This window comes from Bos taurus, chromosome 6 (genome assembly GCF_002263795.3).
Source record: "Bos taurus isolate L1 Dominette 01449 registration number 42190680 breed Hereford chromosome 6, ARS-UCD2.0, whole genome shotgun sequence".
NCBI classification, from domain to species: domain Eukaryota; kingdom Metazoa; phylum Chordata; class Mammalia; order Artiodactyla; family Bovidae; genus Bos; species Bos taurus.
Window position 1 is genome coordinate 97,488,816 of NC_037333.1, and position 23,365 is coordinate 97,512,180.

The 23,365-nt window shown below is 43.8% G+C and overlaps 1 protein-coding gene across 1 annotated transcript in view; it reads right to left on the reverse strand.

Moving 5' to 3' along the window:
* SCD5 (stearoyl-CoA desaturase 5) overlaps window positions 1-23,365 on the reverse strand; it is a 175,996-nt gene that overhangs the window by 27,153 nt on the left and 125,478 nt on the right. Inside the window, 1 exon segment of the mRNA NM_001076945.1 lies at window positions 18,177-18,382. Within this exon segment, the coding sequence (NP_001070413.1) occupies window positions 18,177-18,382 (206 nt within the window).

Sequence of the window (23,365 nt, forward strand, 5' to 3'; positions counted from 1 at the left end):
TCCCTGATGGTCCAGTGGTTAAGAATCCCCTTGCTGCGGGGCAGCTCGCCCATGTGCCACAACTACTGAGCCCAAGTACTGCAAATGCTGAAGCCCATGTGCCTAGAGCCTGCACTCCACTGCAGTGAGAAGCCCATGCGCTGTAATAACAGTAGCCCCTACTCGCCGAGACCAGAGAAAGCTCATCTACAGCAATGAAGACCCAGAGCAGCCAAAAAATAAATAAACAACAAAATAACTAGAATACTAAAAAAACCCTAAGGTCTTCACAAACAGTATGGCTTTCCTGGAGTGCTGGATGCATAATTAATTACACAAATGTTTACTGCATATATCCTCACATTTTCATATAAATTAATTTATTCACCCAATAACTTTGTCAGGTAGATATCACTATCATCATTTTATGGGTGTGGAAGAAACAGAATCTCAGAGAATGAAAAAGTCAGATCTTTTGATTCCAAGACTGTATTTAACCTCTCCAAAACTACCTCTTTGGGTCAACTAAATGAATGAATGAATGACCGAGTGCTAACACAGATCATAATTCTCTCTATGCTTCACACAGTTTTAAAAATGGCTTGGTTTCTGAATGCACGTCTATTGTTGTATATAATGTTATCAATACATGTAATATATACACCACCAACGTTACATTATGTAATGCCACAAGTCCCATATTCTGTCTCTCTTCTGACCTTCAAATACCTCCAGGGATGTTAGAAGGGGCATGGGAGCGGGTATCAAGAAGCACCATTTGGAGTGGTTTCAAGAAATCCATAATAAAGCCATGAGGGTTACTTTTCAATATCCATCCTTGATGCAATTCACAGAGCACCTCGTAGTGCATCCTCATGGTTGAGAATCCTGATTTGTCTCTGGACATCCTTTGTACAGATAAAAACAGAGACAATCAACCCAAGTTTGTTCAGCAGGGGTTTCATTTCTCCAGTGCTCCTGTGTAAATTGTGTTAATAACAAAATCTCATATCTCTCTACCTAATCATTCTATGACACATTTAATAGGCTATAACATGGTGAGGCGGGGACTTAGGAATTAGAATAAATTGTGTCACAGGAAAAGCTCACTGGTAGCTCTGACATGACAGACTCTCACGAGTAATCTAAACATTCATTTTGGGTAATGGAACAGCTACCAATAAATTTATCACTTAAGATAATATTTTCGCTTCAACTGTCAATGGACAAGGGGGCTCCATAATACATTACCAATCAGCAGTCTGCATCAATAAGAGAGCAAAACATACTTGAATTTCACAAATACGTAGGCATCACACTCTTTCGGTTTCAAAAACAGAGTCAGCCTCATTCAAAATTTTCACAAAACAGCTGTCACAATGACATAAACTTTGCAAATCATTTCACAGCAAGAACTATGGTTGTATGATAAGTAACGGATCTGTTTCTGGTTAACTAGTCTACTTCGCTAAGTGTATGCACTGGTGGTTTCAGATGCCTCTGTTTAAACATCTTCTTTGTCGCTCTCTTTCTAGCTTAGTAGTTCCCTCCAGATAGATGTGGAGAGGAGCTGGAACAGGAGAGAGTCTTGCAGGAAGAAAAACAGCACTAAAATGACTCATTACCTGTGTTAACATATCCCAGCTCAGACCACTGAAGTGGGATGAACAAGACATGTGTAACATACCCCATGGGTGAATTTGCCTATCTAGACATCAGATGCACTTGTGATTGTTCTACCTTCTTGTCCCATGACAGGCAGGATTCTGGATAAAAAAAAGTAGGCTTTGGAGAAGGAAGTGGCAACCAACTCCAGCAGTCTTGCCTGGGAAATTCCACGGACAGAGGAGCCTCAGGGGCTCCAGTCCATAGGGTTGCAAAGAATTGGACGTGACTGAGGAAGCAGCAGGCGCTCGCCAGAGGCCCCAGAGCTTTTGATGGCAGAGCCAGAACTGTGGCTGAAGACTCCCAGCTCCCAGGCCTCTTCATCCTGGCCTCTCTCACCAGATACGAGTGTGGAAAACTAGAATCTAAAATATTCCTGAGGGCTTTCCTGGTGTCTCAGTGGTAAAGGATCCTTACCTTCCAATGCAGGAGATGCGAGTTCCATCCCGGGAAGATCCCACATGGCACGGAGCAGCTAAGCTCGTGCCACAACTACTGAGCCTGTGCTCTAGGACACGGGAGCTGCAACTCCTGAAGTCTGTGGGCACAAAGCCCGTGCTCTGCAACAAGAGAAGCCACCACAATGAGAAGCCTGTGCCCCCCAACCAGAGAGTGGCCCCTGCTTGCCACAACTAGAGAAAGGCCCAGGCAGCAATGAGGATCCTACACAGCCATGAATAAATAAAATCATTAAAAAAAAAAGTAGGCATTGTCACCTCACTTTCTCAGATCTCTCTCTTTAACAACAAAAACAAAGGAAGAGAGATGAAGAGACAGTATCTCTTTTTTAAAAAAACAAGATGAAATTCTTGCATTTGCAGTTTATTTACTTTTTGGCTCTGCTGGGTCTTCGCTGTGCCATGCAGACTTCTCTAGCTGTGGGTTACCGGCTTAGTTCTCTAGCTGTTGGGCACAGGCTTAGTTCTCTAGCTGCGGATCATGGGCTTAGTTCTCTGGCTGTGGAGCATGGGCTTAGTTCTCTGGCTGCAGATCATAGGCTTAGTTCTCTAGCTGTGGTGCACAGGCTTAGTTCTCTAGCTGCAGAGCATGGGCTTAGTTCTCTGGTTGTGGTGCATGGGCTCAGTTCTTTGGTTGTGGAGCACAGGCTTAGTTCTCTAGCTGTGGGTTACTGGCTTAGTTCTCTAGCTGCGGAGCATGGGCTTAGTTCTTTAGTTGTGGAGCATGGGCTTAGTTCTCTAGCTGTGGTGCACGGGCTTAGTTCTCTGGTTGTGGAGCATGGGCTCAGTTCTCTAGCTGTGGTGCATGGGCTTAGTTCTCTGGTTGTGGAGCATGGGCTTAGTTCTCTAGCTGCGGAGCATGGGCTTAGTTCTCTGGTTGTGGCGCATGGGCTCAGTTCTCTGGTTGTGGAGCATGGGCTTAGTTCTCTGGCTGTGGGTTACTAGCTTAGTTCTCTAGCTGCGGAGCACAGGCTTAGTTCTTTACTTGTGGAGCATGGGCTTAGTTCTCTAGCTGTGGTGCACGGGCTTAGTTCTCTGGTTGTGGAGCATGGGCTTAGTTCTCTAGCTGTGGTGCACGGGCTTAGTTCTCTGGTTGTAGAGCACAGGCTTAGTTCTCTAGCTGTGGAGCATGGTGGGAATTTAAAAGGGTGGCAATCCCTCATTATTCATCAGAAATAATTACAATAGATCTTCACAATGAGATACTAAGCAGGGATTACAACTGGAAAGACTACCCCAATGTTCATCACAGCACTGTTTATAAGAGCCAGGACATGCAAGCAACCTAAACGTCCCCCAACAGAGGAACGATGAAGAAGATATGGTACATACACACAATGGAATATTACTCAGCCATAAAAAGAAACAAAATTTGGGTCATTTGTAGTGATGTGGATGACCCTAGAATCTGTCATACAAAGCAAAGTAAGTCAGAAAGAGAAAAACAAATATCACTTACTAACACATATATATGGAATCTAGAAAAATGGTACTGATGAAGTTATTTGCAGGGCATGAATAGAGATGCAGATGTAGAGACCAGACTTGTGGACACAGGGTGGGAAAGAGGGTGGAATGAAGGAAAGAACAGCATTAACATAAATACACTGTCATGTATTAAGTAGATAGCTAGTGAGAATCTGCTGTATAGCACAGGGAGCTCAACTCAGTGCTCTATGATGACCTAGAGCTGTGGGATGGGGGGTGGGAGGAAGGTCCAAGAGGGAGGGGAATACATTCATGCTGTTGTACAGCAGAAACTGACAAAACATTGTAAAGCAATTATACTCCAATTTAAAAAATAAATTAAAAAAAATTAAAACTGGAAAGACTTCACAGTATTCTGTTAAGAGAAAACTGCAGATTATAAAGTAGGATGCTGAGTTCTGCTTCTATTTACAATGTGGAAAGTCCTAAGAAAATGTTGTTTCCATCTGAATGATGAGAAAAAGCTGAGTAATTTACAAAATAATAACTTCTCTCGAGCCCATCAGAGAGTTGAGGTCACAAGGCAACCAAGAAGAGAAGTCCATCCATGAACCGCCTCACTTTTGGCTGAGCACAAGCACAGGAGGTGGTCACCATGTAATTAGCTAAACATTCAACTTAAAGGCCCAGGGTGGGTTAGTGTGTCAATGTGGAATAGCTTAGAGTCTCTGACAAGAGGGAGCTCGCACTTACTCTCAAGCTCTTTTCTACAGACCGTCACTGGGTGTTCATAAGAAAGGTTAGAGGCAGAGGAGGACACTGGCGCGGGGCCCCCTCCACTTCACAGACATGCAGGAGGTGACACAGACAAACAGCTGCTGGGAGACAAGCTAGCTTCATCTTCTTTCCCAGAGCCTTCTCTTGCAAAGCAAAAATCTCAAGCTCCTGTGGGGAGGGCAGAAAACCCTCTGGCCTCTAGGACCAGGCAGAAGTCCATTGCTTCTGGGAGAAGAATAAAAGCAAAACTTGCTTTTCTCTAAGGGAGGAGAAGGAGTCTCTCTCCCCCAGACGTAATCAAAGAGCCACTGCAGCTTAGCGAAAGGTGGAAGCAAAAATCTTCTGTCCATTGGCTTATGCACTGCTCCAAAGCAGGTGTCTCACTGCAGAGAAAGGCCGGAATGCTTAGAAAGCCTTAACCCCAAGGTTCAGGCTTGCCTAAGACTGATGCAGGGCCCGGACAACAAAGAAACCCCATTACCTCTACAACAAGCCATGCCCAGAGAGACAAACAACAGAAGTGAGCGCTCCTGTCCTCCAATCACTGGGGTGAGGACAAGAGTACGAGAGAGATCTACTCTGTGTGCAGGTGTGCAGAGACAGCTGAACGCTGAGGGTAAAGAATAAATGCTTAGAAAACTCCTCTCGCACCCCAGGTTCCACTCCACACACACACAGTAACAGCAACCACCCATTGAAATCTGTGGTGCACTAACTGTAACCATAGCAACAACGAGACCCAAATCCAGCTCACCTCTTGATTCACTCACTCAGCCTCCACCCTCTGCCACACACCCCCAACACTGACAGCTTGAAAGAATAAGTATGCCCATTCTCAATAATAAATGGTATTTACCTCAGTCTCTCTGTTCTTCCAGGCATGATGTCTAGCATATAATTAAAAATTATGAATCACACAAAAGCACAAGAAAAAAAAATGATCAAGAGATAAGTAATAAATAGAACCAGACTCAAGGATGATCCAGATGTTGTATCAATCTGATAGGGACTTTAAGATAACTATAATTAACATGTTAAAGGGATCTAGTGGAAAAGATGGACAATATGCATGAACAGACGGGAAATTTCAGCAAAGAGATAGAAAGTACAAAAGTGTCAAATGCAAATGTTGTACATAAAAAGCAGTATCAGAGATGAATTTCTTTGATGGGAGTATTGTTAGGGCACAGCTGAGAGAAGAATTCATGAACTTGAAGATATGTCAACAGAAATTATTCAAACTGAAATATAAAGATAAAAAGGAGTTGAATTAAACAGGACAGCACTTTCAAGAGTTGTGGAACATGAAACAGTAAGACATCTGTGTAATTAGAGTCCTAGAAAAAGACAAAGATAGAAAACAAGGTCAAAAATAATCTGAAGATATAATGACCAGGAATTTTAAAAAATTAATGAAATAATATACAAACAGCTCATACAACTCAACAACAACAAAAAACAACCCAAATGAAAAATGGACATAAAGAGACATTTCTCCAAAAGAAGAAATACAGGTGGCCAACAGGCACATGAAAAGATGCTCAACCTCTTAAATTATTAGAGAAATGCAAATCAAAACTACAATGAGATACCACCTCACGCTGGTCAGAACAGATACCACCTCATGCTGGTCAGAACAGCCATCATTAATTAAGTCTAACAAATTCTGGAGAGGGCGTGGAAGAAAGGCAACCCTCCTACACAGTTGGTGGGAACGTAAATTGGTGCAGCCACTGTGGAAAACAGTATGGAGGTTCCTCAGAAAAACTAAACTAGAATTACCATATGATTCAGGAATCCCCCTGCTAGGCATATATCCAGACAATAATTCAAAAAGATACTTGCATCCCTATGTTCATATCAGCACTATTCACTGTAGCCAGGACATGGAAACAAATGGCCATCGACAGGGGACTGGATTAAGAAGATGTGGTACATTTCACATTCAGCCATAAGAAAGTAGAAAAATGATGCCATCTGCAGCAACACGGATGCAACTAGAGATTATCACACTAATGAAGTGAGTCAGAAAGAGAAAGACAAATACCAGACAGTATGACTTACATGTGGAATCTAAAATAGGACACAAACAAACCTATCTATGAAAATGAAACAGAATTAGGGGACGAGAGAGTAGTGGTTGCCAAGGGCTTGGGGGGATGAAAGAGGGTAGGAGTGGGAATCTGGGATTAGCAGATGCAAACTGGTATATCTGGAATGGATAAACAACAAGCTCCCACTACAGGAAACTATACTCAGTATCCTATAATAAACGGTATTGTGATTCAAATATATTTCAATAAAAAATGAATTAAAAAAGTTAATGAAAGACAACAAGCCACAGTTCCAGGAAGCTCAAAGACTCTCAAGCAGGATAGCACTCTCCTGCTCTGCCCTTACTCAAAAAAATAAAACAAAACCAAACCTAGACACAGCAGAGTCAAAATGCTTAAACCAAAGACAAAAGAAATCTTGAAGGCAGCAAGAAAAACATTACATGAGGACCTGGGTCAGAAGGTAAAGAATTTGCCTGCAATACAGGAGACACGGATTTGATTCCTGGGTCGGGAAGATTCCCGGACAAGGAAATGGCAATCCACTCCAGAATTCTTGCCTGGAGAATTCAGTGGACAGAGGAGCCTGGAGGGCTAAAATCTATGGGATCACAAAAAGTCGCACACGACTGAGTGACTAACACTGGAGCTTGCTTATGGACCTCTGGTGGTTCAATGGCTAAGACTCTGCGCTCCCAGTGCAAGCGGCCCGGATCTAATCCTGGTCAGGGAGCTAGATCAGGAATAATGCTAAGAATTCCTGCAGACTTCCCAGATGCTGTACAAGGCAAGACTGACATCTTGTTGTTTGGAAAGTCTGCTTTAACATTGTGTTACTTCTGAGTTTTATGTTCAGTAAAAATATCTTTCAAAGATGGAATTAAAATAAAGACCTCTAGACAAACAAAAGTTGAGAATTTATTGCCAATAAAACTGTGCTACAAGAAATAGTAAAGAAAGTTCTTTGGGTAGAAGGATGATATCAAATGGAAATTAGGATACACACACAGTAAATAGGCTGGAAAGGAAATAATTAACGGAAATATTAAATATATTTTTCTTATTTTAATCACTTTTAAGTAGTATATAGAGTATGGATATATTTTGTAGAAAGAACAGCATAATGTGCTTTAAATAAACTTTAGAAGGCTATACAGCAAAATTTCAACTAAGTTTTTCTGAGTGGAAGGACTACATATTATTTTATTTTTTACAAAATGTATTTGCATTTTCTGAATTTTTTGCATTGAATTTATATTACATTTTGTGCTAAAAATATCTTTTAAAGACAATGTGCAGATTTCAAGAGCTCAGAAGTTGGAGAAATTTTCTAAGTTAACTGTTAGAAGAAATAATAACTAGGAAATGAATTTTCTGTTATGAAAAACTTTCCCCACTTTTTTCCCCTACTATATGGGAAAGAAGAGGCAAAGAAAAGGCAAAAGGGCCTCTCTGATGCATAAGCCAATAGTAATAAAGTTAAGTTTCTAGATAATAAATAAGGATTAACTAGAAGCCTCTTAGAAAGGCTGTGGATGTTCTCTCTGCAGGCTGAAACTTTGGGACTGGAGCCATATACATGACTTGAAGGGTTGTTTATTCCAAGGAAATATTAAAAGATTAATCTCTACATGGTCTAGAAAGAGAGCCAGAAATTGATAATGTCTAAATATTAGTGAGAATGTTATCTACTTGCACCAAAATGTCTTTCATTTTGTCAATCTTTCAAATGTCATTCTAATTTTGCTTTGACATCTCTGTAATTATTCAAAATTTACATTTACATTTGAAAACTAACTAAGACTTTTTAGTTTTGGTAGATTCCCAGGTGGTGCAGTGGTAAAAGATTCTGCCTGTCAATGCAGGAGATATAAGAGACATGGGTTCAATCGCTAGGTTGGAGTGATCCCCTGGAGAAGGAAATGCCCACCCACTCCAGTATTCTTGCCTGGAAAATTCCATGGACAGAGGAGCCCGGTGGGCTACAGTCCATGAGGTTGCAGAGTCTGACATAACTGAGCATATTAATATTTTATTTGTGGTTCAGTCGCTAAGTCAAGTCCAACTCTTTGTGACCCTGTGGACTGAAGCATGCCAGGTTTCCCTGTCCCTCATCATCTCCCGGAGTTTGCTCAAACCCGTGTCCATCGAGTTCATGATGCCATCCAGCCATCTCATCCTCTGTCGTCCCCTTCTCCTCCTGCCCCCAATCCCTCCCAGCATCAGAGTCTTTCCCAATGAGTCAACTCTTCACATGAGGTGGCCAAAGTACTGGAGTTTCAGCTTTAGCATCATTCCTTCCAAAGAACACCCAGGACTGATCTCCTTTAGAATGGACTGGTTGGATCTCCTTGCAGTCCAAGGGACTCTCAAGAGCCTTCTCCAGCACCACAGTTCAAAAGCATCAGTTCTTTGGTGCTCAGCTTTCTTTATGGTCCAACTCTTACACCAGTACATAACTACTGGAAAATCTATAAATTTGACTAGATGGACCTTTATCAGCAAAGTGATGTCTCTGCATTTTAATACACTGTCTAGGTTTGTCATAGTTTTTCTTCCAAGGAGCAAGCATCTTTTAATTTCATGGCTGCAGTCACCGTCCACAGTGATTTTGAAAGAATAATTTTGTGCAGATATATGGGCTGTTCTTCTTTACGTTCTTTTTATTTTGAAGAATTTTTACTGTGCTCTTCTCTTTCGACATGGTTAATCAAAGCCATGGGGAGCCTGAATCTTTAGAATTCAAGAACAGAATCCAGGTATCATCGTTTACATGACAGAGTTATTGAAAGGATCAGAAATAGACTGAACAACAATAACAAAGACATGATGTAAGCAGACAGTAGGCAGTTGGTGAAAGTGTTGGTTGCTCAGCTGTGTCCAACTCTTTTCGACCTCATGGACTGTAGCCCTCTGTCCATGGAATTCTCCAGGCTAGAATCCTGGAGTGGGTAACCATTCCCTTCTCCAGGGGATCTTCCAGACCCAAGGATTGAACCCGGGTCTCCTGCATTGCAGGCAGATCTTCACCATTTGAGCCACTAGGATAAACAGCAGCTATTATTGCCTATTGAACTGACTCGAAGATGCAAGAAGATGCCTTATTGCCATCAGCAATGAAGCAAAGATAACACTTTACAAACAGCAGTTCAAAAATCTATTGACACCTACTGATTAATATGTCTAACATGCTCGTGACTGGAATATTCAGATGACGTTCGAGACACTGTCTCTTCATCTTGCAGGGGAATTTCACACATAGACATGGATGGTCAGTGTGGGGAAAGAAAAATGATACTAACGCGGTTGATGTGTGTATTCACACACACACACACACACACACACACGCAAGTTCTCCCAAAGTTCTAGTAGGAAAAGTACCTCTTATAGAGGCAAACAAATAGACATTTTCACTTGGAAATTTTTAAAAAGTCAAAATGAGTTCTTGAACTATGGGCCACATGGTTTCTCCCCTGTCCAAATTTTTAGCCACTAAAACAGGGAAACTTTGTTGGTTCTGCCACCTCAATATTGAATCATCTCTGTCCTGTATTCCAGAGTATCATCCAGGTGTTTGACCACAGCAGAGTCTCTTTAGAAAGGCCAAAAACAACATTGTAAGGCAACAATACCCCAATAAAAATGTTTTTAAAGGAAAGGCCAGAAGTTTGGCTTGGGATTGTTCCACCTCTTCCTTATTGACTTTTAACAAAAGGGATCTGACTGAATACAGCTCAAACTTCTTCCACTGATTTTTATCAAGTCCTTGGACCTCAGAAATTCACAATTTTAACTCCCGTCAACGACAGCTGGATATAAAGAAAGTTATTCAAAGAAATAAATTATTTCATTCTTAAAAGTTTTACAGAGCCCGGATAAGATGCGACAGTTTTAAAGTGAGGACAGAGTGGGAGAGAAGATTCCAGGGCCCAAGCTGTTAACCAGAGACAGGCTGTCTCTCACAGGGCTTCCCAGGTGGTGCTAGTGGTAAAGAATTCACCTGCCCGTACAGGAAACCCAAAAGATGTGGGTTTGATCCCTGAGTTGGGAAGATTCCCTGGAGGAGGAAATGGCCACCCACTCTAGTATTCTTGCCAGGAAAATTCCATGGATGGAGGATCCTGGTGGGCGACAGTCTGCGGGGTCAGAAGGAGTCGGACACGACTGAGCGCTCAAGTGGAAGAAAAGATTCAAGGAGAAGGAACGTTTACAAAGAATGTGTGAAAAGAATAAACCTGGGCAAGACAATGGAGCAAGGAGAGGTTACAAGAGGACAAAACCCTCGCGCCATCAAAACAAAATGCCTGAGCAATAGGCTGAATGGCTTTTATTCTCTCAAGAGGCTGGAGGAGAGGAAAACATGGGGAACATCAAAAGAAGGGAGAATGCTGTGTGACAGAGGAGGGGAAAATGTCCTCGTGCAGAGAAGGGCACCAAGGAACAAAGCCCTCTGGCAGGGAAAGAGACAAAGATAGCCAAGATGGTAAGAGGCCCATCAACAAGATGGCATGAGCTGGAAACAGCTTCAGGAGACAGGACTGAGAAACAGAAGAGGTGGAACAGAGAGCAGCCAAGGCATCCATGGAGAGAGACACCCAGTCAGGCCACAGGTGGATGTCTGGCGAGGCTTCCTTTCTCACTTTCCCAAATCCAAATCGGGCTCTAGACAGAAAGAGCAAGTTCTGTCCAGAATCTGGTTCTCTTGTCCCTGTTCCATTGCCAGCATCTAGAGCAGAGCCTGGTATGCAGCAAATATTCAAAACACAGTGTTGAATGACAAGTGATACACGTAGAAACGAAAAGGAGGCTGGATGCCCTAGCCATGTGTCTCAAGTGGGTATCAGTCGCTTCAGTCGTGTCCAACTCTTTTCCACCGTATGAACTGCAGCCCGCCAGGCTCCTCTGTCCATGGGATTCTCCAGGCAAGAATACTGGAGTGGGTTGCCATTCCCTTCTCCAGGGGATCTTCCCAACCCAGGGATTGAACCCAGGTTCTCCAGAATTGCAGGCAGATTCTTTACCATCTGAGCCACGAGGGAAGCCCATGTGCCTCATGGCTTCCATTATTTTTTAATATATCTTTATTTGGCTGTGCCAGGTCTTAGCTGTGGCACTCGGGATCTTCAATCTTCCCTGAGGCATGTGGGATCTTTTAGTTGTGTTTGGACTCTTAGCTGCAGCATGCAGGATCTAGTTCTCTGACCTGGGATCAAACCTGGCCCCCCTGCATTGGGAGTGCAAAGTCTTAGCCACTGAACCACAGGGGACATTCACAGACTTTCATGATTGAGATGTGAGTGGGCAGAGATGATGCCCAAGAGCTGGGCTCTGCATACAGCATGCCTGAGTGATGCTCACCCTGGGGACAGTTTGATTCTGCTCTTGCAAGATGATCAAGGACCCAAGTGAGACAGGCAGTGGTCAAACCACAAGTGACTGATGAGCAAGGGAGCTACAGAGGGTGTTTATGCTTGAAAGGCTCTGTCCCCAACATCTCATCCACATGTTTGGATGTTTGAATGTCTCATTATTTAGAATCTCTCCTTTGGGGGTTATTTCTATAGAATTTTCCACAAGACACAATTAGCCAACCAATGTGCTCAGCCATTCAAAGTCACTAAATTCTAGACAAGAATTGTTGTCTCACTCTAGCAACAGTTAGAGTAGGGCCGCAAGGCAAAAGAACTCAGGGTGGAGAGAGACTCCTCAAGACCCAGCATGGAGCCAGAACCAAAGAGCAATGGATTTGGTCAACAGAGACGGAGCCAACTTGTTTGTAAATTCCCAGGTGATTCATCCCACCCACCTAAGGAATCCCCCAAGTGGAAGAGGAAGCTGCGACGATAGAGAAGTGAAGATGAGTCAATTGTAGACTCGTTGTTTGACTGCTCTGTCTTGGTTATGTGATGTTACCAACAGAGAAATACACTTGGGGTTTACACAGAAAGGACTAAAACAAAGTCATAAGAAGGAAGGTATCACCGAGAGATTTGGTGTCCTTAATAAAGGAAAAGAAAAGAAGACAAACGATAACAAATTAGGAGACAAAGTGAGGTAAAATCGACCTCAAAACAATTCTAGCCATTCAAATGCCTTTCTTCCTGAAATGGCAAGATTTACACATTTTCATCTCTTCTAAGGGCTTCCCACGTGGCTCAGTGGTAAAGAACCCACTTGCCAATGCAGGAGACTACAAGAGATGCTGGTTTGATCCCTGGGTCGGAAAGATCTCCTGGAGGAGGAAATAGCAACCCACTCTAGTATTCTTGCCTGGAAAATCCCACGGATGGAGGAGCTTGATGGGCTACAGTTCATGGGGCCACAGAGAGTCAGGGACTGAGGGACTAAACACACACAGCAGAACCCCCCCACCCCCCCACCCCCCCGCCACCTTCCTTTGGGTGGAACGTTAGTGGTAACCTTGGACCATAGAATGAAACACAGAAAGTCATATGCTAAGGACGGAGCAGAAAGATGAAAGAATCCAGTCCTCTCCTGGCTCTCATGCTGCCATAACCTGGACCTGTACAATTCTTTCATATGTGAGAGAAATGAACTTCTTTCTTAAGATAAACACAATTCCCACCTAATAGACCCACTGTCAACCTTATGAGTAGCCCCTTCTAGGCTCACTCCCAACATTTTCAGGGTCCAGGCCAAGAGAAGAGGTAGGGCCCCTTAGCTGTGGCCTAACCCCTTCTCTTCCCACGTCTGTCTTCTTTGTGTGGAAATCCAGGCCCAGGCGTCTAAGCTCCTCCCCACACCAACATGGCGACTCTTGGTCTAGGGCTCATGCACTTCCCTTCAGGAGGACAGAGCCTGGGAGAAGCTGGTGCAGACTCTGAAAGTGAGCTCAGAGACACTTGGGCAGGGCATTCCAGGATCCTAGGACCCTAAGGCAAGGTCTAGAAGTGGAAGGAGGTTCCAGGTGGCAAGCCTTTGTGCTCTGTGATCTTCTTGCCCTGCGAGGACAAACACAGCTCTTGAAGGCACAGGAGCCAGGCAGGGACCCGAACCACCATGGTCTAAATGTGACCCCACTGGCTTCTAGCCCTCTCATCTCCTAATGCCTGCCGTTTCAGCGTTCACAACTTAACAGAGCAAAACCTGAAGCTGTCCAGGTACCTGCTTGTAATCACCTTGGTAGAGTGACCTCTTAGAGGAAAAGTCTGGAACTAAAACTGAACTGTGCCACTTTCCTATTACCCTTAAGTGGAAGTTGCTCAGTCGTGTCCGACTCTTTGCGACCCCATGGACTATAGAGTCCATGGAATTGTCCAGGCAAGAATACCAGAGTGGGTAGCCTTTCCCTTCTCCAGGGGATCTTCCCAACCCAGGGATCGAACCCAGGTCTCCCACATTGCAGGCAGATTCTTTACCAGCTGAGTCACAAGGAAAGCCCTATTACCCTTAAGGCCACTATTTTCTCTCTTTTATTAGACTGTATAATGGAAAGCTGAGCAAGCTTGGCTGTCAGGCAAGCTTTTCTTTTGATGGGTTGTCATTAGGATGACCAAGCACAGTGAATCCATCAACTGTAATATTAGTGCTAGGGGACGTCCCTCGTGGTCCAGTGGTTAAGATGCCACATTTCCACTGCAGGAGGTATTGGTTCAATCCCTGGTTGCGGAACTAAGATTCCCACATGCCACACACAGTGGCCAAAAAAATAAATAAAATAAAATGATCAGTGCTTGTGTTCTGATTGAAGGTGTCTGACTCTTTGGGACGACATGGACTGTAGCCCACCAGGCTCCTCTGTCCATGGGATTCTCCAGGCAAGAATAAGGAGTGGGTTGCCATTTCCCCCTCCAGGGAATCTTTCCAACCCAGGGACTGAATACGGGTCTCCTGCTCGACAGGTGGATTCTTTACTATTGTGCCACCTGGGCAACCTTCTGACTGAAGGAGGAGTCTCTAAATCTTGGGTCTCGTCATTTACACAATTGCCTGTTTGAGAAAACTCTGGGTTTCTTTGCACAAACATTGCTCTCCGGGAGGTAGTGGAATCAGTGGCAAACCCCAGCCACTAAAAATGGAACAAGGACTGTTGTCCTCAGAGGACCACAGAGGGGATGGGAATTCCATCCAGGAGAGGGACTCTCTAAGGAGTGCTGCTGAAATGGCACAAGACTGGGCTCTGAGTGAGCATCTTCTTCTGTTTTTCAAGATGCCCCTCCCACTTGGCACAGAACAGCAAGGTCTGAGACCCGATGTGGCAGTGCCACCCGTGATGGGACCCACTGCTCCAGCTCCCGTCTCTATGAGCAAGGACTTGTTCCTTAAGGAATGTGCCTCCTCTATGGGGCCTGAATGACAGGATGGGTAAAGCTGGCTTCATGAATGTAGCTCTCTTCCTGTAGTTCAGTGATTCTTTTATTATTATTATTTATTTGAGAGGCTGCATCGGGTCTTAGGGCTTCCCTGGTGGTTCAGTGTTAAAGAGCCCACTTGCATTGCAGGAGATGCATGTTCAATCTCTGGGTCAGGAAGATGCCCTGGAGGAGGGCATGGCTACCCATTCCAGTACTCTTGCCTGGAGAATCCCATGGATAGAGGAGCCTGGCGGGCTTCAGTCCATGGGGTTGCAAAGAGTTGGACAAGACTGAGCGGCTGAACAACAAACTTCATATGTTGAAATCTAATCCTCAAGGTAATGAAGGGCTTCGGGAGGTGAGTAAGTCACAAAAGAGAAGCCCTCATGAAGAGAATTAGGGCTCTTATGAGAGAGACCCCAGAGAGCTCTCTTGCCCCTTCTGCCCTGTGAGAATACAAGAAGACAACTATCTAGGAACCAGGAAGCAGGCTCTCATCAGACACCAAATCTTCCAGTGCCTTGATCTTGGGCTTCCCAGCCTCCAAAACTGTGAGAAGTAAATGTCTGTTGCGTAAGCCACCTGGTCATCAGTATTTTTGTTATAGTAGTGCAAACAGACTGACAGTACTTCTATTCCCAACTTTCTATTTACATTTTGTTTATTTGTTTTCTCATAGGGAAAATGGAAGGCATGGGTTAACTGATTTGTAAAAAGCTCCCAAACTCAAGGGCTCGATAGATGTCTATGAAGTGACAGGCATAATAAATATTCTTGCCCCCGTCCTTATCTAACTTTTCATCCTTCAGGTCGTGGCTTGGGAGTTAGTTCCTTCCAGCCTGCAGGGTGGGCTAGGAGACCCCTCTCTGTGTTCCCATGGTGCCTTACTCTACCCTATTATATATCAGTCTCCTCCCTGTAGAATATAATTATCTGTAAGTTAATTTGTGGGTTCCCTGCTAGTCTGCAAACTCTGGGGGAACTGAGACCAATCTTTAAGACTGTATCCTCGGCTCTGACTTCCAGCAGGAGCTCAATGATACATGAAATGATACTGTGAATGAATGATTTCTGATACTGCAATCCTTCGGTCACTGAACTGGTAATGATAGATGTTCTCAGACATCTATTCAGGGAACATGCTGAAACAGTCTTTGTTCTTCTGCCTGCCTTTAGAGATAGTCTTTGGACATACGTACCACGAGTATACACCTAATGAATCATATTACCACATTGTTTAAAAGGGAAAACTTGAAAAAAATTTTCTATTTTTATGCTCAGAGAAACCACACTATTATACTCGGCTCACTTCTCATGAATAAAATAGAAGATCCTCTGCCTTCTCATCTGAGCTCTTCAAATTAATCTAAGGTCTGATTGTCCCAAAGCATTACTAATTGTATAGCAACATCATTTATATCACAAAATTGGAAACGACATACATATCCTGTCGCGGAGTGATGGTTAAATAAACTCTGACACTCAGTGAACCCATGCAGCCTTTGATAATGGTGCCTAACATAATCTGAAGTTAAAAGGCAAGACATAAAATTACATAAGCAGTATGACTTTCATCATGTAAAAATATGTCAAATGTATGCATAAATGTAGAAGATATTATAGAATCTAAACTGCGGTTGTGTTTACATGTTAGAACGGTGGGTGATTTTCTTTCTACTTCTCCGAATTCTGCAGATTGTTCTATTTTACCCTCATGATAAAAAAATTAGAATCAAGAAGTCATTTAATTGCAAGCATCTTATTATTTTCTGCTATAAAACTTTTGGCTATCGATAACTTGTTGCATCCGCCTGAAAGAACTGTATGGAGGAGACAAAGAACAGCCTGTGATGAAGCCAACAGAAGCAAAGGTTCGCAGACTTCCCTGGTGGTCCTGTGATTAAGAATCCTCCTTCTAATGCTGGGGACAAAATGTCTGATCCCTGGTTGGGGAACTAAGGTCGTCCCACATGCTGGCAACTAATCTCAGGCATCACAATTCCTGAGCCCACCACAGCAAAGACCCAGCACACCTTAAAAAAAAGAAAGCAGGGGGTGGACTGGAGTAGCTCCTGCCTAGGGCGTGAGTCATCATGAATCTATACTATGTGCCAGGCATTTCCCATCCTTTTTGTTTTCATTATGTCCTCACAAAAGCTGTAAGAGACAGGTACTACTGTTACCCCCATCTTACAGCCAAAACTGAGCCCTGAGAGCAGTCAACTCTTTTGCAAGGCTGTGGAGGTGCTCAAGTGCAGGCCTGTGCAATCTCTCTTCCACCCTCCCTTTTCTCACCACCATCTTCGATGTGAGAAGAGAGGCTAAGGATCAAAGGGGCACATTTCTAAGCCATACTTCCTCTCACGCAAGGAACTTTGCGTCAAAGGTACAGACTCCATTTCCATTATCAGGAGATTCTGTTTGAGAGAACGCTTCAAATGATTCCTGCCTGTCAGTGGAGATGGTATCCAGGGACCATTTGTCCACCATACCAACTCAAGGATCTCACTAGAATGCTGTCCTCAAATCATCTCTCTGTGCACATAAATCCATTGTTTTGGGGGCAAGGAATCTATTTATAAGTGCTCTCATCGTGGCCAACTCTGCTGATTTAAACCAACATGAGCTTCCCTGGTGGCTCAGATGGTAAAGAATCTGCCTACAGTGCCTGAGACCTGGGTTCGATCTCTGGGTCAGGTAGATCCCCTGGAGAGGGCAATGGCAACCCACTCCAGTATTCTGGAGAATCCCATGCACAGAGGAGCCTGGTGGGCTGCAGTCCACAGGGGCGCAGAGAGTCGGACATGATGGAGCAACTAACATGAACACATTGTTGCCAACTCTGCAGATCTCCAAGCCGGCTTCCTAGTGGAAATGTGAACCTTGGATGCTCCCCACTTGCCGCACAGTGACAGGCAGGCTATCACCGGCGGGTTGCTGAAAGGAGATTCACCCTGTAAACGCTGATGGGCTGAAACCGCTCAGCTGACACCGTGCGTGCACACAAGCACTCTGAGGCTCTTTGTTACCCGGGCATGTTTTCTCTGCACAGAAACCTTCCGGTGTTACCATTTCCAGGAGTGGGGGAGGGGAGAATTCCCGGAGCACACAGCAGGGGACCTCGAGGGAGGCCAGTCCCGCTGGAGTCCAGTGTGTCACTAAAATAAAGCAAATCCTCTCTGCCCTCCTCGCCAGCCCAGGAAAACATGGACGAGCGAGTGAGGAAAACAACAGAAACATTCCATGAAATCAGTCACGCAGATGGGTCGGAAAGAAACGACAAGTGGGCTTACAGGAACTCCATTTCAAAATCAAGGTCAAATTCAAAACAAATGTGTGAACAGAGAAAAACATCATGATCAAAAGGGAATGAATCAACAGAGAGCGACCCTAAGAAGATCCAATCTGCAGGGGAACTGCCTGGGGATATTATTACACCCCACTGGGCTCTGACTCTGGGTCCTGTCCCTCAGGGACATCAATGGTGATTGCTCACTTACTTTCTCTGGAACCGGACCACAGGGTCAGCCAGCAAGTCGGTAACGTCAAGCTTCCTCCCCTTCTCAATGACGTCCCGATGCTTGCGGACAAACAGCCAGCCGATGTGGGAGAAGAAGAAGCCCCGGCGGGCATTGTGTGGGTCAGCGTCCGTCTCCGAGTACTTGTGATGGACTCGGTGGTCCCTCGACCACTCGAAGATGTCATTCTGCAGGGAGAAGGCAGACCTGAGTGAAGGGATCAAGCACCCCGGTGTTTCCTGAAAGTTCCCCAATTTCCCCCACCCCCTGCCTACTCCCACCCCCACTTCCATCCTCACCACTGGCAGACTTGCTCCCATCCTCAGCTCACAGTCTCTCAACCTCAAGTTCAATCCCCGGGGGTTGGTTTGGGGTGGTTTTCACCCAAACAGAAACACATCCTCACTTAGTAGGCATCTTAGCTCATCCTTGCATGTGTGCTAAGTCACTTCAGTCATGTTTAACTCTGTGAGACCTTATGGACTGCAGCCCGCCAGGCTCCTCTGTGCGTGGGATTCTCCAGGCAAGAATACTGGAGTGGGTTGCCATGCCCTCCTCCAGGGGATCTTCTCCACCCAGGGACTGAACCCAGGTTTCCTGCATTGCAGGCAGATTCTTTATTGACTGAGCCACAAGGGAATTAGGATGTGCCCACTGTAGGAGGTTCTGGCTTGTTGAGTGAACTAGTAAGGAAGCCAGAAGAAAGTTCTGGTGGGGACTACTGAAGCCCACTGGGAGATCATTCATGTCCAGAAAAGAGACATTCATCCTCAAGGAAAGGGGCAACCCTGAGTATAGAAGGGGATTAGTTCTTGGCCTGACTCTCTCTGTCCTTCGTCCTTCTCTTCAATGGGCTTCCTGCCCAACACACCAGAGAAGAGGAAGTCAGTAAGTAAAAACCCAAAGAGCTGCTTGACCAAATCTCTGCAAAATGCCAAGGCACAAATAATATTGTCTGAGGACTGCTCTAACAGTGTGTCACAGACAGGAAGGAGGGGACTTGGCTCTTTGAGGAATCTGGTCTGCTTGGCAGCATCCCATGTGGAGAGGCAGGCGGCACTCACTGGAATCCCAAGAGAGACTCTGGTGCCCAGAGAAGCAGACACGTCGGAGTCCAGCAGATTCTGCCAAACCCACAGATGGGGCGGGGCTCAGGCACACATGGGGGATCAGCTGTTGACCTCATGATGGGAGACAGTGTCAGGGTCCGGAGGTCGTAGGTGAGCTATCTGAGGAAGTATTTCAGCTGAAACTGTTAATGAAACAGCTATAGCCATGGGCCAGAGAGATCTATAAATTTTTTCAGCTTATACTCTGTTTTGCTTTTATTTGATAATGCTTTCAAAACTTTGAGAATGGCAAATTAAGTCAGGAAGTAGCATTTTTGATAGGAAAATTGCAGCTGACCCTCGAACAACATGGGTTTGAATTGCACAGGTCCACTTATACACAGATATCTTTCAATAGGAAATGCTATAGTACTTCATGGTTTGAGGTTGGTTGACTCTGAGGATGTAAAGGAACCACAGATAGGAAAAGGCAACGAAAAATTATAGGTGGCTTAACATCTGAGTTGTTCAGGGGTCAACTATAATCTGAAAATAAAAATAAATGTATATCGTGTATAAGCCTTTTAAAAAGAGGTAATAATGTTTTATACTGTATTATTCAGTACTGAGTCATGCTTTCATTAGGAATCTGTCATTGCACAGATATTGGTTTCTTCCTAATGATGAGAAGAGAGAGAACTGCTTTATTCTCAAAGTTTTAACAGTTCTTTTAATCAGAAAAGGATTTATGGAGTTTTGTATGTGTGTGTGTCTCTGGCTTACCCAGTGCTGGTGGAAGGTGATTCAATCTTGTTTAACTTATAACTTTAAAAATTTGCTTAACACTTTGGTAATGGGACAAAGAGGGAAAGTAGAAAGACCTTAAGAAGGATATGCTCAGCTTTGAATACAAACAGGAAAAAAAGGTGCTTAGAAGTCTGTGTAAGGTGAAAATTATAGCTTGGCTTACTGTGATAAGAAAGAGGTCTTTAAATTTTACCAGTGTGTTGAAACACAGTGGTTGGAAAGAGTGAAAGCATTCATTACTTATAATCACAGAATCGAGTCAGGAAGGAATTGCAAATGTCAAGATCACTGCAGCCTGGGGAATAATTTATTACTTTTTCATCCAATGTATTGCTTTTATTGCAAACCCATCTGAACATAGGAAGAAGGGGGAACACTCTGTCCCCAGTTCATAGATGGCAAAATTAAGGCTTAGAAGATATGTATTCAAGTTCATCTAGTAAGTTTAATCACGGAACAAAGATGGAGCTCTTACCGTTCTTAGTTCACATTCATTTCAACAAGATATTTCCCTTATCCTTCAAGTTCAGGGGAGAGGGAATCTTTGAAAGAGAAGTCTCATTTTTCTTGTTAAAAGGTTATGTTGACTCTTGAATTTATTAAAATGCAATTTTATAAAAACTAAGTGGAGAGCTCTAAAGGGCTAGAAACATTATTCTTTTAAAATTAAGCATGATATAACAACAACAAAAGAGTGAAAATGAGGACAAGTTGCAGCAGAGATGTTTCTTTAATTTCTCTCACCTTGGAGACCTTCCCTACAGAAGCTACTCTGAGTGAAGCAATGGAATGAAGCAAGGATTTTGGCCACATTCCAAATAATTGAGCATACAATCGAGCCCAAATACTTTATGATGTACTTTGAAAAATCTTTTATTTATTTTTTACTCTAAAATTGAGTCCAATGAAAAAGTGACTCAAAGAACAAGACATAAGCCAACAATAGGACAGAAAGGAAGCAAGAGTCACACGCTAATCCCTAGGGTTTTTTTCTTCCTACTTCTCTGCATTTTGTTTCCACACTTCAGGTTGGGTGTGGAAGCCAATATGGGAACAGCATTCGTGTTTGATGAAAAGGTGTGTGCACCAAGGGTGTGTCTGGTACAATTAATAAGTAAGGAAGTGAAAGCGGAGGGCTGATAAGAGATGGCAGCCTTCCGTCAATGAACTGTCCGTCAAGCCTGCATATTCCGTCTGCCCATTCTCTGTGTGCACATTTCAGCAGAAACATGATGTTGACTCCAGCAGCAATTTCTGAAGTCGAAATACATACACTTTCTCACCAATCAATTAAAAATGATGCAACTTAGAGCTTGTACTCCTGGTCGGTTCTGGTAGATTACGGTCTTAGTACCCCATTACCTTCAAAAGTGGGCATTCACCACGTGTTTACTGATCATTCCTGACAGAGGAAAAGATTGAAGGCAGGAGGAGAGGGAAGACAGAGGATGAGATGGTTGGATGGCATCACCGACTCGACGGACATGAGTTTTGAGCAAGCTCCGGGAGTTGGTTATGGACAGGAAAGCCTGGCATGCTGCAGTCCATGGGGTCGCCAAGAGTCGGATATGACTGAGCGACTGACCTGAACCCGACAGAGGATTGGTGGTGGTGAAGGGGGCTACATTAGTTCTAAGAGCGCTGGCTGTAACTGAGGCACAGGTGGGCGTGGGGCGGGAGGAGCGGGAGAGGAAGAGAGCCTATCAGGAGTGCATCCCTCGGTGGCGGGTTTATTATCTGAGGGTCTGTACGGGGTCCTACTCTGTGCTGTCCACGACACATACAGTGCAAGCCACACGTGTGACTTGCATTTCCCTAGTAACTGCACTAAAACAGTGAAATTAGACCAGTGAAATCAATTTTACTCATATATCTTTACTAAACAGACTACATCCAAAATGTCATTCAATATATTATTAGCATAAAATCATTAACGAAATATTTCCCAGGACTTTTTTCTGGACCAGTTCTTTGAAACTGGGTATTTTACACTTCCAGCATACCTCAGTTTGGACCATCCACATTTCTAGTGTTACACACTTCAGCTGCCACGTGTGGCTGGTGCTGACCATATTGGACAGGGCAGGTTTAACCCATGACTTGGGCTCTTTTCTATATGTGTTATACTTTTAAAGATTTTTAAAAAGTCAAAGTTGCTTATGGATGACAGTGAGAAACTGGCATAAATCAAATGAAAGGCGAATGCACTGCACATATCAGACGTACTAAAATGGTGCGATTTGTTTTCTGGAGTTTATCTCAGGGAAATAATCACGGCTGTGTGCAAATGCTTAATCACAAAGATGTTCACTGAACTTGGAAAAACCCTGATTTTCCACATAACAGGATTTTACTTACTACCTTGTGATACATTCATTAATTGAATACTATTTGTGTGTGTGTCCATAGAAATTTTCTGGAGAGAAACATGAAGTACACAGTCTTAGGGTTACAGGAAGGAAGGAAGACTGGAAGGTAGGAGAAATACTTTCTATTCTATACTCAGAAATTTTTAACAAGAGCATCTGTTGGTTTTGTATTTCAAACTAGCAAAAAGGGACTTCCCTGGTGGTCCAGTGGTTAAGACTTCACCTTCTAATGCAGGGGGGTGTGGGTTTGATCCCTGGCAGGTGAACTAAGAATCCCCATGCCTCAGGGCCAAAAATAAAAACCCAAACATAAAATAGAAGCAATATTGTAACAAATTCAATAAAGACTTTAAAAATGGTCCACACCAAAAAAATCTTTTTAAAAAACTGACAAAAAAAAAGGATACTGCAGTATTGACATGGAGAGGTGAGCTGGAAAGTAGTTAAGTGAAAGACAAAGTACGTGATAGAGTGATGAATGCATTGATTGGGCTTCCCTGGTGGCTCACAGGTAAAGAATCCACCTACCAGTGCAGGAGATGCAGGAGACACGGGTTTGGCCCCCGGGTCAGGAAGATCCCCTGCAGGAGGAAATGGTGCCCCACTCCAGTGTTCTTGCCTAGAGAATCCCATGGACAGAGAAGCCGGGTGGGCTGCAGTCCATAGGGTCGCAAAGAGTCAGACACGAAAGAGCGTGAACGCAGGAATGAATGGATTCTTGATAAAAATATGTATTTAAGCGTAGAAAAACATTCAAGTATATGTCAATCTATTTATAGCTGTTCTCCCTAGAAAGTGGGGCAGTGGATGACTTTTAACTTTTTTCTTTGTTTGTTGTATTTTCTACATTTTTAAAATAATCAAGTTTTTCTTCTGTAATATGAGGGTAACAAAGTATTTTTAAGTTTCTATATGCCTGAATCAAAACAATCAGCTTCTGCCACCA